The sequence below is a fragment of the Copidosoma floridanum genome, unplaced genomic scaffold (genome assembly GCF_036245765.1).
Source record: "Copidosoma floridanum isolate Cflo_tuat_1 unplaced genomic scaffold, Cflo_Japanese_pri ptg000013l, whole genome shotgun sequence".
NCBI lineage: Eukaryota > Metazoa > Arthropoda > Insecta > Hymenoptera > Encyrtidae > Copidosoma > Copidosoma floridanum.
In genome coordinates, this window is record NW_028321890.1 from 29,577,031 (window position 1) to 29,589,612 (window position 12,582).

General features: G+C 35.9%; 5 protein-coding genes across 5 annotated transcripts; 3 read left to right on the forward strand and 2 right to left on the reverse strand.

Moving 5' to 3' along the window:
* Nucleotides 1–1,015: 1,015 nt before the first annotated feature.
* Nucleotides 1,016–2,772, reverse strand: red (LysM peptidoglycan-binding domain-containing protein red). Its single transcript, XM_014354835.2, has 4 exons — nt 2,233–2,772; nt 1,700–1,846; nt 1,483–1,613; nt 1,016–1,397 (listed from the first exon to the last, which is right to left on the reverse strand). Exons 1-4 carry the CDS (start codon nt 2,437–2,439, stop codon nt 1,163–1,165), a joined length of 720 nt encoding a protein of 239 aa, XP_014210321.2. The 5' UTR covers nt 2,440–2,772; the 3' UTR covers nt 1,016–1,162.
* A 296-nt stretch (nt 2,773–3,068) lies between these two features.
* On the forward strand, nt 3,069–4,372 carry Rpb12 (DNA-directed RNA polymerases I, II, and III subunit Rpb12). Its single transcript, XM_014354808.2, has 3 exons — nt 3,069–3,212; nt 3,422–3,514; nt 3,610–4,372. The coding sequence occupies exons 1-3, from the start codon at nt 3,155–3,157 to the stop codon at nt 3,630–3,632; spliced, it is 174 nt and encodes a 57-aa protein (XP_014210294.2). The 5' UTR covers nt 3,069–3,154; the 3' UTR covers nt 3,633–4,372.
* Nucleotides 4,373–5,102: 730 nt separating this feature from the next.
* Alg2 (alpha-1,3/1,6-mannosyltransferase Alg2) lies at nt 5,103–6,723 on the forward strand. Its single transcript, XM_014354725.2, has 2 exons — nt 5,103–5,565; nt 5,671–6,723. The coding sequence occupies exons 1-2, from the start codon at nt 5,323–5,325 to the stop codon at nt 6,643–6,645; spliced, it is 1,218 nt and encodes a 405-aa protein (XP_014210211.2). The 5' UTR covers nt 5,103–5,322; the 3' UTR covers nt 6,646–6,723.
* TfIIA-S (general transcription factor IIA subunit 2) lies at nt 6,699–7,948 on the reverse strand. The gene is made up of 5 exons (XM_089590939.1): nt 7,833–7,948; nt 7,434–7,683; nt 7,215–7,319; nt 6,935–7,064; nt 6,699–6,850 (listed from the first exon to the last, which is right to left on the reverse strand). Exons 2-5 carry the CDS (start codon nt 7,503–7,505, stop codon nt 6,822–6,824), a joined length of 336 nt encoding a protein of 111 aa, XP_089447065.1. The 5' UTR covers nt 7,506–7,683; nt 7,833–7,948; the 3' UTR covers nt 6,699–6,821.
* Nucleotides 7,823–11,904, forward strand: LOC106645335 (uncharacterized). Its single transcript, XM_089590794.1, is given in 7 exon segments — nt 7,823–7,846; nt 8,390–8,479; nt 8,481–8,513; nt 10,120–10,416; nt 10,482–10,822; nt 11,546–11,654; nt 11,656–11,904. Coding segments are annotated over 7 exon segments (1,143 nt in total).
* Nucleotides 11,905–12,582: the final 678 nt, after the last annotated feature.

The following is a 12,582-nucleotide window of genomic DNA, read 5'->3' on the forward strand; positions in this document are numbered from 1 at the left end:
TTTATATTTTTATTTTATACTCATAAACAGTATTGCCTACCGTTTTGATGTTACGTTTGCTTATTATTGTATTGTACAGGTTTTTGTAACCGTTAGCGTTCTTGGTGAACACCATGTCATTTAAAAAATTATACATCTAACTAAATTCTTTTTCTCGAAAAAATACATATTTTCTTTCTTTACATAATCAAGTCGTTAAGTTCTGTTTAACGTTACACAATGATATTAGGGTAAAACCGTGATCGATCAGCGTGTCACCTAGCACACAGTTGAAGGCACACGCGTGAATCGTGATAAATATTTTATTTTTCGTTAAACTTTCGACATTGTAACTTTAAATTTGTGTTAGCGGCACGCCGTAACTTGCGCAATCCTCGTAACTCTCAATGACTGTACATACACTTGTTCATTTGGCTCGTAGAGCAAGAAAATTTTTCATCTTAATATGTACCTAATTTTTTAAAGAATGTTTCATTTAACTGAAACAAATAGCAGGTCCTTTTCACCAGTTTAATCACACTTCTAGTATAATATATATCTAACCAAGTCTTATTTTGTTGTAAGATGTTTCACCTTATTGAATTAAAATAGTTTAAGTAGTCAAGTCTTTTTTCTTTTAGCGGTTATAATTAAAAAAAGAGATAATTATTTTTATCTCATGTTAGTGAAATAACGTGTACAGTTGAAAATATACATTGAATGATACTAAATAAAAATTACATTTTTAAAAATCATTTTTCGGTTAAGGTAAAAAAAAACTACTGACTACAATGCAATAAACTTTTTTTCCATTTCGTATCTCAAACGCTATGCTCCTTATATTCAAATGGATAGGTTATTGAATTAAGTATAAAAAGTTATTACTTTCTTGCGATTAGTTCATGTTAAGTAATGTAGCGAAGAAAAAAAAATTTCACACAAAACAATACTATAGTAGAATTGGAATAAATATTTCAATGTTTTATATAATTGAATAGTCTATGAAATTAAAAAATAGATTTAACAGAATACTCTATGAAATCAGTCTAAACGGTCAAAATAATGCATCGTGACTAAATACTTTTGAACCATATGCACTAACGATTCATGAGGCTACCTTAACCAAAACATGATTACAACTAATTATTCAATGAGTTCAACGTTAATGGACGTATAGTAATTGCTACAACTGAAACATCTCATCTTGTTCTTTCTGTAACCTTTGCAAAGAAGTTCTTACTTTTCTGCCCTGGGTCATGACTACTGCAGATGGTAAGTTTTGTATATCACTTGATGATGAAGGCCGTTGATTTTCTACAGAGATCAAATGTGAATTCGATAAGATTGGATGAGAGTTTCGTAACCTGGCTGTTGCTCTTCGTCGTTGTACAAATTCATCGTTACTCTCACCGAGAAATCTGACAGAAATAATTCACTGATACAGAACATCATTTATAACGCGCCAAGTACTAACAATAATAGCTCATTAAGATTTAAACTTACTCGCTATTGCCTTGTACTTTTTTAATATCTTTTTTTACACTTGCAATCGAGGAATCTAGTTTTGCTAAATAATCATTAACAGAAGAATTTTCATCCTCCACTGGAGAAGATACTGAAGATAGACTAGAAGCCTGAAATGTTAATAACCGCCTTAGTTAATGTTGTACTGAATAAAGTCAATATAGTATTGTTTTTAAATGTGTTAAAAGCAACTTACATTAGGGCTTTCAAAGCTTTCTGAAATTGAAGTCACTGTACTTGAGCCTGAGAGAGGACTATCTGCACTAATCGGTATTAGTAAGTGCTCTCTTAAAAATAAACTATCTGAAGCCCAAAGTCTGTTTACCCTTCTAATTTGTTCTGTCTGAAACATTCAATATGAAAATAAAAAATCAACGTTGATATAAACTATCAGTGTGTGAGCACAAAAAAAGATTAAAGAATAATATTTCATCAAGTCGAAAAACACCAGTTAACATGCAAGAGATAAGTATTGACACCAGAAATTTTCAAAAAATTTGATCAATAATGTACTGGAAAGCCAGTTGTACGAAAGATGAAAGGGAAAATTTTCTAGAATACCTAGAAATCACATTGAGCATAGAATAAAGATATAAGTATAATCTTCATAAAAAGGTCATAACGTAATAAGCGCGAAAAAAAAAACGTCAATTGAATTAAGTGAAGTGTAAAGTAAGTATGATAATTGCGCAGCGCGAAAATCACTGAAAATAAAGTATGTATATGTACCGTGACACCGTATTTAAGGGCGATGCCTTGGAGAGTGTCGGTCCTGGCAACGAGATGCTTGACGAGGCTCTCGTTGCGGGTCACGTGCCTGGCCGTACTGCCGTAGCTGCTACGCTTGGCTTGTAGCCGTACCCCCGCTGCGTCCCGGATCGACCTGCGCTCTTCCATCTCCTCGTCGCCGGCGCCATTCCAGTGAGCTCCATCCATCGGCCGCCGTCGCTGTCCTGGCTGTGCACGTCGTCTCCTTGCTCAGCGATGCACGAACTTCTTCTTAATGTAAAGCAAATTTCCGAGCCCTCGCAACTCCCTGACAACTTTCGTGACAGTTCACTTATTACATGAATCGAGTATCACCAAAAGTAATGAAGGGATTGGCGAGCAGGAATCGCGCAAGGATACGACACACAAGTTTTTTTCACCAGGATCACAATGAGCACCAAAGTATATGCAGCGATTCTTCTCTCGCTCGCGAACGGCGGCGAATGAATGAGATGATACTCCTTTTATTTAACTTTTGCCTCTCGCGCTCGCGCGTTCGGGCCGAACCTTCCCTCCCTGTGATTCGAGAGAAAAGAGCAAAAAATGACGCGACGCTCAACTCATATGATTACGGGTCGCATACTTAAATGTACTCGAATCACTTTCAGTTGCTTAAGTAGTTTTATAATTTAGCTGTGTTATATTACGCCTGATCCTCGTTTCATTTATTCATACTCTGACAAATAAAGGGTAAAACAAAAACTGAGATATTATTGCCCAGAAAACAGCTTTTGAATCGTCGAAACTGTAGCGCGTCAATAAACTTTAACGAAAGGGGGGATGGGAGGGGGCTGAGCCTTAATACTCATTAACCTATTGGCTGCTGTTTTCATGGGTATACTTATATTGACGTTTTTATAAGTTTAAAGTGAAATATTTCCATATGGAATCAACAAAAACAGATAGTACACCAAAACAGGCAATGGCATACATTTGTGGTGGTTAGTAAAAAATTGTCATTTAAATATTCGGGTGTTTATAAATCTTTGTAAAGTGTTTCACGCGTTAACCTCAAAGTCTACTCTCTACATTGGTGTTACGAAGTAGAATTTGGAATAATCAACGAATCAATAGACGATCAATATTTTTTTTTATACCACTACACTTTGTAAGTTAATTATTTATATAATTATTATTTGGATTGTTCCAGAATGTCATCACGAGAACGAAATTCGGTCGAGGGATCCTATCCGTTGTCGAGAATGTGGTTATCGTATTGTATATAAAAAACGAACTAAGCGACGTAAGTGTTGTCATTTTTCAAAATTAGACAATCATAATTTTTTAAAACATAGTTAATCAATTCAATAATTCCTTACTTTCTTCTATGATTTACAGTTGTTGTATTTGATGCTCGTTGAGATCTCAAGATTAAGCAATGGACTTGTATCATTGGATTATCATATTTAATGAAACCCAAAGCTTTGAACTTTTTTATGAGTTTTTATTAATGATTAATGTATATGAATAATTTGGTACTGTACAATACTGATAACGTGAATTAAATTACTTGCTTCTTATTAAACAAAATTTCATAAAAGCATTGATTGATAATATTTTTAATGTTAATGATATTTAAGACGTGCAAAATTTAGTTTGAAATATCTACGACCTGTCGATTTCTCTGACTCCAGTAGGCATTGATTTTTTTTAATGCCATACTTGCACTAACACTGTTTACCAACTAAGAATTTTGCGCTACTTACAAAATACTATGAAGATTCCATGTGAATAGTTGTGAGTTGACAAAGAATTAGATATAAGCTGATTTGCTAATTTATGAGTAAAACGTACTGAATAACATCGTTGTCACACGTCATTTTTTATGATTATAACACACTATCAAATCCTTGAAATAATGTAAAAGTATACTTGTTCAACTTAAAGGTTCAAAAAACGTTTTTAATTTTAATTAGGCTTAAGAAAACTCTAGGTTTTTCGATTAATTAATTATGTGGAACAGTAAGGGTTATAGTGAGATTTAGTTAAAATTTTTCTGGATCACCGTTGCTACGTATTTTCCGATTCTCTCATCACAATTGAAATAAAAAAAGTTTAATATTCTTGTATAAAACAAGCAAAGTGACTCATATCATTAAATGTTACGCATGTATGAACTCACTGCAGTATTACGTTAAAAAAGTAATTTTAAAGTGATTGCGAAATAAAAAATGAAAAAAAATTATACATCATGCTTGATGCACAGTAATACATTATCTATAAAAATATAAAGTCAAAAAATAACTGTGGTAAGTTAAAAAAAATTCGAGTAAAATAAATAGTATTTTTCTCTGTAACTGTAGTGATTATTGCGGAAATGGTAAAAAAAAAAATTTCATAATTATTTATTCTCACTATTATATAAGGCCAGCACAAAATCAAAAACTACTAACACATAATTTATGCTAATGCATGCAACAGATGTCATCCACACAAGTTCCATAAAACTAAAGTTTGAAGCACATACTATCAATATAAATAATGTAAATATGTGGATATCGCAGTGTAAATACCTCTCTGAGGTCATATTACAAAAAATAAAGATATTTGGATATAATTTACATGGGAAATTCCACGAATGATCTCCTTACGCAGGTTTCCTAAATCAAAAAATCTTTTGTCCTATCCTGTACTTTCGATGTATACCTTCCCCATACCTTCAAACGAGTATGGAAAATCTTGCAAGATTGAACAAAATGTAAACAAAAATTTACACTACAGTGGGCTCCTACACCCACCTACCTGGAGATTTTTTGTAGAATTCCTCGTGTAGTAATGCTCCCCTGAACTCCCCGACAGCATGGCTTGCGGCAAAACATACGTGGCAGCTGGCAGGCGCAGTAGCGGCAACAACAACCCAGCCGGAACACCAGCGCAATACTTACGTATTCGTTTTGCACATGAAAAAGATTTAAACACCCCCGCATTGAATTTAGGTATACCTATACACCGCGTCAGTCGGTCCGAGCACTCCGAAACTTGTCTGCAATAAGGATGTCAAAACGGTGAATGACAGTTGCATCGATATCAGGTGCGTAAAAGTGAGAAAACATGGTGAGGGTGACATTCTTGCACCCGGACCTTGGTATCGGCGGCGCCGAGAGGTTAGTGGTCGACGCAGCACTGGCTCTCAAGCACCACGGTCACGATGTCAACTTCGTTACGAGTCATCACGACAAGAGCCATTGCTTCGACGAAACCAAGGATGGCACTTTCGAGGTCACGGTCGTAGGTGATTGGCTTCCCCGGCATGTTTTCGGCAGGTTTTTTGCTATTTGCGCCTATTTCAGAATGGTAAGCTAACTAGCTATTGTAAATTTATTTTCTGAATGTACCTACAATTAGTTGACGAAAAATGCGATTTTTTATCTATTCATTTTCATCTTACTTATTTTACAGATGTATGCAGCCCTGTATATAATTTTAAAAGGTGACGTTCCTGACATTGTTTTCTGTGATTTAGTATCTGTGTGCATTCCAATACTCAAGTTGAGAGTACCAGTAGTTGTGTTTTATTGTCATCATCCGGATCAGGTACTGACAAGTTATGAAAGTCAGCTGAAAAAGCTCTACCGTGCTCCAATTAATTATCTTGAAGAAATTACTACAGGCTTAGCCGACAAAGTATTTGTTAATAGTGTTTATACCAAATCCGTATACAAAAAAACTTTCAAAAGACTGAATGCAGAGAGCACTGAAGTGTTGTGTCCTTCAATAAACACAGCTTTCTTTGATCGAGTACATATACTCACAATGGAAAGGGTATTGGACAAAAGAATGTTGTCTGACACCTGCTTCTTACTTTCCATCAACAGATATGAACGTAAAAAGGAACTATCCACTGCAATTGAAGCATTGGCTGATTTGAAAAACTTACTTAGCCAAGAAGAATTCAGAAAAGTTTACTTAATAATGGCTGGTGGGTATGATAAGAGAGTTGAAGAGAACGTTGAATATTATTTGGAGCTGAATGCCCTTGCCGACGAATTAGGAGTTGCAAGTAAAATATTTTTCTTGAGATCCCCAACGGATATTGAAAAAGTATCTATTTTAGTAAATTGTGATGTTTTAATATATACGCCGCCCAATGAGCATTTTGGGATAGTGCCTTTAGAGGCAATGTATGCTTCGAAGCCTGTTGTTGCCCACAATTCTGGCGGACCTAAAGAATCTGTTGTAGATGGTGTTACGGGTTTTCTCGTGGAAAAAACAAGTTTTGCCGAAAAACTGGCAGTATTGATAAAAGATGAGTCACTTAGAAGACAGTTTGGAGAAGCTGGCAAAAATGTCTTTTTAGAAAAGTTTAGCTTTCAAGCTTTCAGTGAAAAACTTAATTCCTCGATACTTGATGTATATGATAAAAAAAGGCGATAAGTTATAACAATGTTAATAGAATATAATACTGTTAGACATAAATTTTTTAATAGTTTTTTATTGACAGCTTTATCACAAATAAAGGAAATATAAACAAATAAATAAATAGTTTAGTCTACTATTTAAAAAAATCCTTGATGCAACCCAAATAAATATAAAGTACGACGACGAGAATGTTACCGCTTCTGACCATCTGTATCAAGTGCTGAAATTGAAAAGTTATAAGGTGTTATTTTAATAACCAATAATATCGATGTCGTAACGTAACACAAAAAAATAAGACAATTACTTTTTCCATCACAAGCAACTATTTTGACCTTATCTACAATAGCAACTTCCTGAACTTCCCTAAACTCAACATCATTAAGCATAAATGTCCATACGTTATCACAAAATCTATATGTATTTAGTTTGCCAGCCTGAAACATAAAATGTATCAAATAAGTATATGTATTTTACTGTTCCCCTTGGAAAATTTTAATTTATAGTTGGACAGAATAAGTTTTAAAACAATAATTTGAAAGTATTCGATTTTGAACATAAAGTTATCTAATTGTGTCAAAATTTACCCTAAAACTAAGCCTGGACTTTACTCTTGTTGCCAAAGCCTGGTTGATTGATTTGTCAAACTGCAACAAGACCTTCACAGCTAAAGTAGGTGTGATTTGACCATACTAAAAACAAAATACAAGGTTCAGTAAATACTGGATAATTATTGAAACAGCGATTAAAAAACAAAATAAATCGATAGTGTTTATTAAAAATAATCAACAAGAAACATAACCTACTTGTATCAATTCGTCAAGACTTTCCTGCAGGGTGTTGCCTAAGGTCGTATTTCTATATAACTGATACGACATGTTTACAAATGTCTTGACACAACGTTCTTTAATAAACAATAAATATTAAATTGAAATCATAAACAGTTAAAACAAAAGGTATAAGACAATCACTGTTGTTCCTGTTGTCTGTATTCAAGCCGCATGTAAATTAGTAACTTTCAACTCCAAGTCCACGCGACTAATGAAGGACTGTGCACTGTAAACGTATAAGTTAACTGCGGTTATTGGCATAACATTTAAAATTGTTGTCAATTTAGGTACTACAGTGTCTGCAATTGTTCTTTTGGTCGCAGTAAGGTAGCCACTGTATAGCTATGATAGCTATACGTATAGGTATGTGCTTACCTGATATTAGTCGAGTGTGTGTGAGTAGATTCGATCACCTTACACTTACAATCCAGGGACGGTCGGGGACAGTGTGAGCGAGTCGGAGATCGGAGACGAAAGTGAACAAGTGCTCTTCTCCCTTCTCCGATCGTCCGCGATCGTCCCTGACCGTACGCGATGCGCAGTTGTACACGTTAGGTTAGATTAATGCTGTATGTAAACAATAGTTTGTAGACCAACCGAGAAACTTCTGAATTAGAAAGTTGTCGGAGAAAAAGGCGTTTTTGATATTTTATGTAATTTGATCTGCTGATTACGATAAAAATAAATAAAATTTTTTTCGAGTGGTGGATCAATGTTAAAATCGCATTTGAAATTTTATTTCGCTCATATCTCAGTAACGGTAAGAGCTATAGTAAAAATATAAACAACAGCGTATAGAGCGGAAAATTTCCTATCGATTTGGTCTATTTGAATTATTTAGACAAGCACAAAATTTTTTTTTTTATATTTATTAGATACATCAACCGAGGGACTGTAATAATGAAAAAAAAAATATACGTTCTCTATAAAAGGTTCTACCAGGCTTGTACGTGGGCAATTACCGAGACAGCAAGGACTCGGCGCAACTCGAGCGCTTCGAGATCACGCACATCCTCGCCATCCACGACCCACGACGCGGCTCGACGATTGCATTCCGTAATGTTGATTTGTTATTATGGTAAAATTAATTTACTCTCTCTCTCTCTCTTGTCGATCAGTTTGGAAAAACAAATAATGCCTGCACGGTTTTCGCTGCACGCACGGAACACGATCAATATACGCATACGTGTATTACTGTGGAATTTATAACAATTTACATTTTTTTTTTTCACAGCGACTGCAGTGTTTTTATTTTTATTTTTTCTTGTTTTTTTAATCATCATCAGAATTTTTGACGTACGTTTACATTGTCCGTTATTTCCCAAATTTTTATTTTGTAGTCGTATACCCGCTAAAATTTCAATAGTTGAGAAAGGAATACATATAGGTATACTACAGCATTATATTAGCGGTTACCGGTCACCTGCAATACTATTATTAATTAGTTATCGACAGCAGATAGACAACACTGCTATTGTGATTGCGTCTCCAACCGCGTGGCTCCGGTGCCGTTCCCGCATGTGGCGAAAAAAGTAGTTGGTTAGTATATATAGCCGAATTAGCTTTTCAGTAGTCAGAGTTGTGTGCACACTGGCTCTGACCTACCCATGTGTTAGGCTTGGCTTGAGCTGCTACTACTGTCGAAAAAAAAAAACGTAGTGGCTCGCTGAGATACGTGGTAATTGGGAGTCAGACCCCTGGCGTGTTCATACTTTTTTTTTTTTTTTTATAATTTTAGTAATAGCCAATATATGGCCTTATTATTACATTATTCCAAATTTTATGTTATTCATTTCGTCTCATAAAGAGTGAAAATTCACTTAATCGTAAAGTTATAAACCTTTTCGTTGAAAGTTAAATGTACTCGTAAAACAATTATATTATTTATTTTTTTCAACATATTTTCAAACACTTCCAATGTGTTATTTTGTTATTTACATTTCATTCTATTCAAATACTTTGCACTTTTTTTCATGACATGAATTCAGAATATGTTGGCTCAATATGTATAAATGTCCAATGAAATTTTCCATTATTTTTTTCGCGGCTCTATATGTTCGGAACCCCTGCAGCAGCTCAAGCACCCCCCGCAGAATTAGGAAAAATTTGATGAATTCTTCCGTTATTTTAACCCAATAAAATTTTCTATTATTATTTCTTTTACGTAACCAACGTAACCTCAAGGAGACAGAACACCTCCATCCTCGATTTAAATTAAAATAAACATTAATTAACTACTTAATATCGTAATCTGTTCATTTATTAAAAAAACTTTTTTTCTTTAGCTATAATAATTCACTTTAACGGCTGTACGCATATATTATTTTCTTACTATTTTGTTTTTTCTTGCAAAAAAAAAAAAAAAAAAAAAACTTAGTAGATAGTTCCTATTCTACTGAAATTGGATTGAAAATCATTATGTTATGTATATTCTCGCAATTAAAATACATGTTATTCCCATGGGTATACGACTAAAACAAACATTTTGGACACTCCAATGTACGTGCATCAATTAAAACTGTAAATTACTCGCTGTTTCTGCGCGACAAGTATACACACGTTGTACGAGGCATTCCAGTGTTAAAAAAAAAAAAAATAAAAAAAAAAAAATAAAATAAATAAAAAAATGAACATGAATTAATCAACTCCTCGACACACACAGGACAAGCATTACCTATGCATCCTGGCCGCCGACACGCCCGACCAGAATCTCTCCCAGTACTTTTCCATGTGCAACGACTTCATACACTCGGCCCGACTGCGCGGCGGCAACGTCCTCATCCACTGTTTGGCCGGAATGTCGCGGAGCGTGACCGTGGCGGTGGCGTACATAATGAGCACGACGAGTCTCTCGTGGAAGGACGCCCTGAAAGTCGTGAGGGTCGGCAGGGCGGTGGCCAACCCGAACGTCGGCTTCCAACAGCAGCTCGAGGATTTCGAGTCGACTCGGCTCCAGGAGGTATATAATTGGGCAGGTGTATACCTTGTATACACATGACCACCTGACATTCATGCCCCGTACAGGAGAGGCAGCGTTTTCGCGAGCGCTTTCCCAGCCTGGCTCTGTCGTCCCAGGACGCGGAGGCGTGTCGCCAGACCCTGGTGAGCTACGAGGGCTTGGCGTTGGCGCGCGAGCTCTGCGAGGGCAACTGCCCGATGGGCCGCAACTGCCCCACCGGGATCTGCCGGCAGCCCTCGAAGCGCAACCCGCGCCGTAAATCCTCGACGAGCAGCGCAACGTCGATTCCCAACGCGGGCCGTACCCCTCCGCAGACACCCAGGATGCTCCCGTCCGCGCCACCGTCACCGGGACTCGCGCGCACGGGTAGCGCGTTGGCTCGACCCAGGGACAATATTGGACGTGAGTTTATGACATTTTTTTTTTTTTTTTTTTTTTTCTTCCAGCTTAAATTATAGCTTATAAATATATTGTTTCGGGTGAGAGTTATAAGTGCGCAACTGAGACACTACACAGTTTCATAACAAAAACAAGTGAATAATCATTATTTCATTAAATCCAGAGATTCACTAATGAAGAATTTAAAAAATAAATATAAAAAATCAATACTTAATAAATATCCACAACATAAAATATTTATTGACGGGGATAAAATTATTTACCCTATATGATCAACAAAATTTTAATTTATCAGTGTGTGTAAGCAGACTAATTTTTTTGTAACGGATAGTTTTTTAATTTTTTTTATAAATATAATTGTTTATGCTAGAATAAATTTATTCAATCGCTCTTTAAAAAACTGCATTTGATGAAATTTTTTACTGCAAAAACAATCCATTGGAATTTTTGAAACAAAAAAAAAAAAAAAAAAGAAAACAATCTAAGACGAAGAAAAAATTGTCAAAATATTTGAAAAACTAATCCAAATACTTGTCAGAATTTTTGTCTAATATTGTATTACCAATAATAGTGGCTAATGAAAAAAAAAAATTATTCCCAAAATATAAAAAAAAAAAAAAAAAAAAAAATACACATGAATATAATCGTGCGTCTGCGTGCATGAACTATTTAAAATTAGGAGAGTAGTTGTGTACCGATCGACGACACGATGTGTTGTGTTGTACAGGAGCGGTCCAGCGGGGTTGCATTACTACACGAGCTCGGCGCCGCCCTCGAGGGCAATGTCCCGGGTGGATCTGTCGGCAGCGGTAGCGTGTAGCAGCACAAGCGGCGGCGGTACTTAGCACGTTGAGCCTGTCGGCGATTGGCCGCTCGGCGCCCGTCAGTAGTGGCCAGCAGCTGGTCGCCGGGCCCGGGGGCAGACCAGCCGCCGGCCGCTACTCGACGAGCGCCCACTTGGCCGCAAGCTCGGCACCCACCACCCCCAGGGACACGCCGCCCGTTTCGCCCCAGCACTGGCCCAGGCGACAACAGCCCCAACAACCCGGTGTGCCCCAGAGGCCCGGAACGCCCCAACCGATGACGTAGCACAGGCTACAGCCACTCACTCCCATCAACGCCATCCTCGTTGATCCACTCGTAGGACAGGTACTTATGATGAAACCTATAAACGTGCGATTTGTACATTTTTTTTTTTTTTTTTTTTTTTTTACCACAGCTTTCGGTGTGATCCTCCAAATTAAAATCATTTTGGCGAATAACCAACGATAAGTCAAAGTATAACTGTAAATAGTAATAAAAATATATCAATATTTGAGATATACGATAAAAATTATAATAACTGTTATTATTATCTTTTTTTTATTTTCTTCGAATTTGACACCTCAAAAAGTGAAAAAATAAAAATAAAAACCGATAATAACTGTCATCAATTATAACTAATAGCTTATAATACTTATTATTTGTAACAACATAAAACATATATTTTTTGAAGTAACGGATAAAAATTACTATGAATTATTTATACTAGTTGTTGATAAAAATAAGATTAAATCGTATATCTTTCAATTTAGATTTTACAAAGAACAAAAAAATGATAAAAACTATTATTTACTCTCAGTATATTATACACGTTACACAACATAACAGGCACAAAAAGGGGCACGTATAGGTGTAGAACAGTAGAACACAGCAGCAGCTGTGTATACTATGGATATATCTGCTCTCTCTGCTCTGATGCTCTATTGCTCTTTGATCTTAAGATAG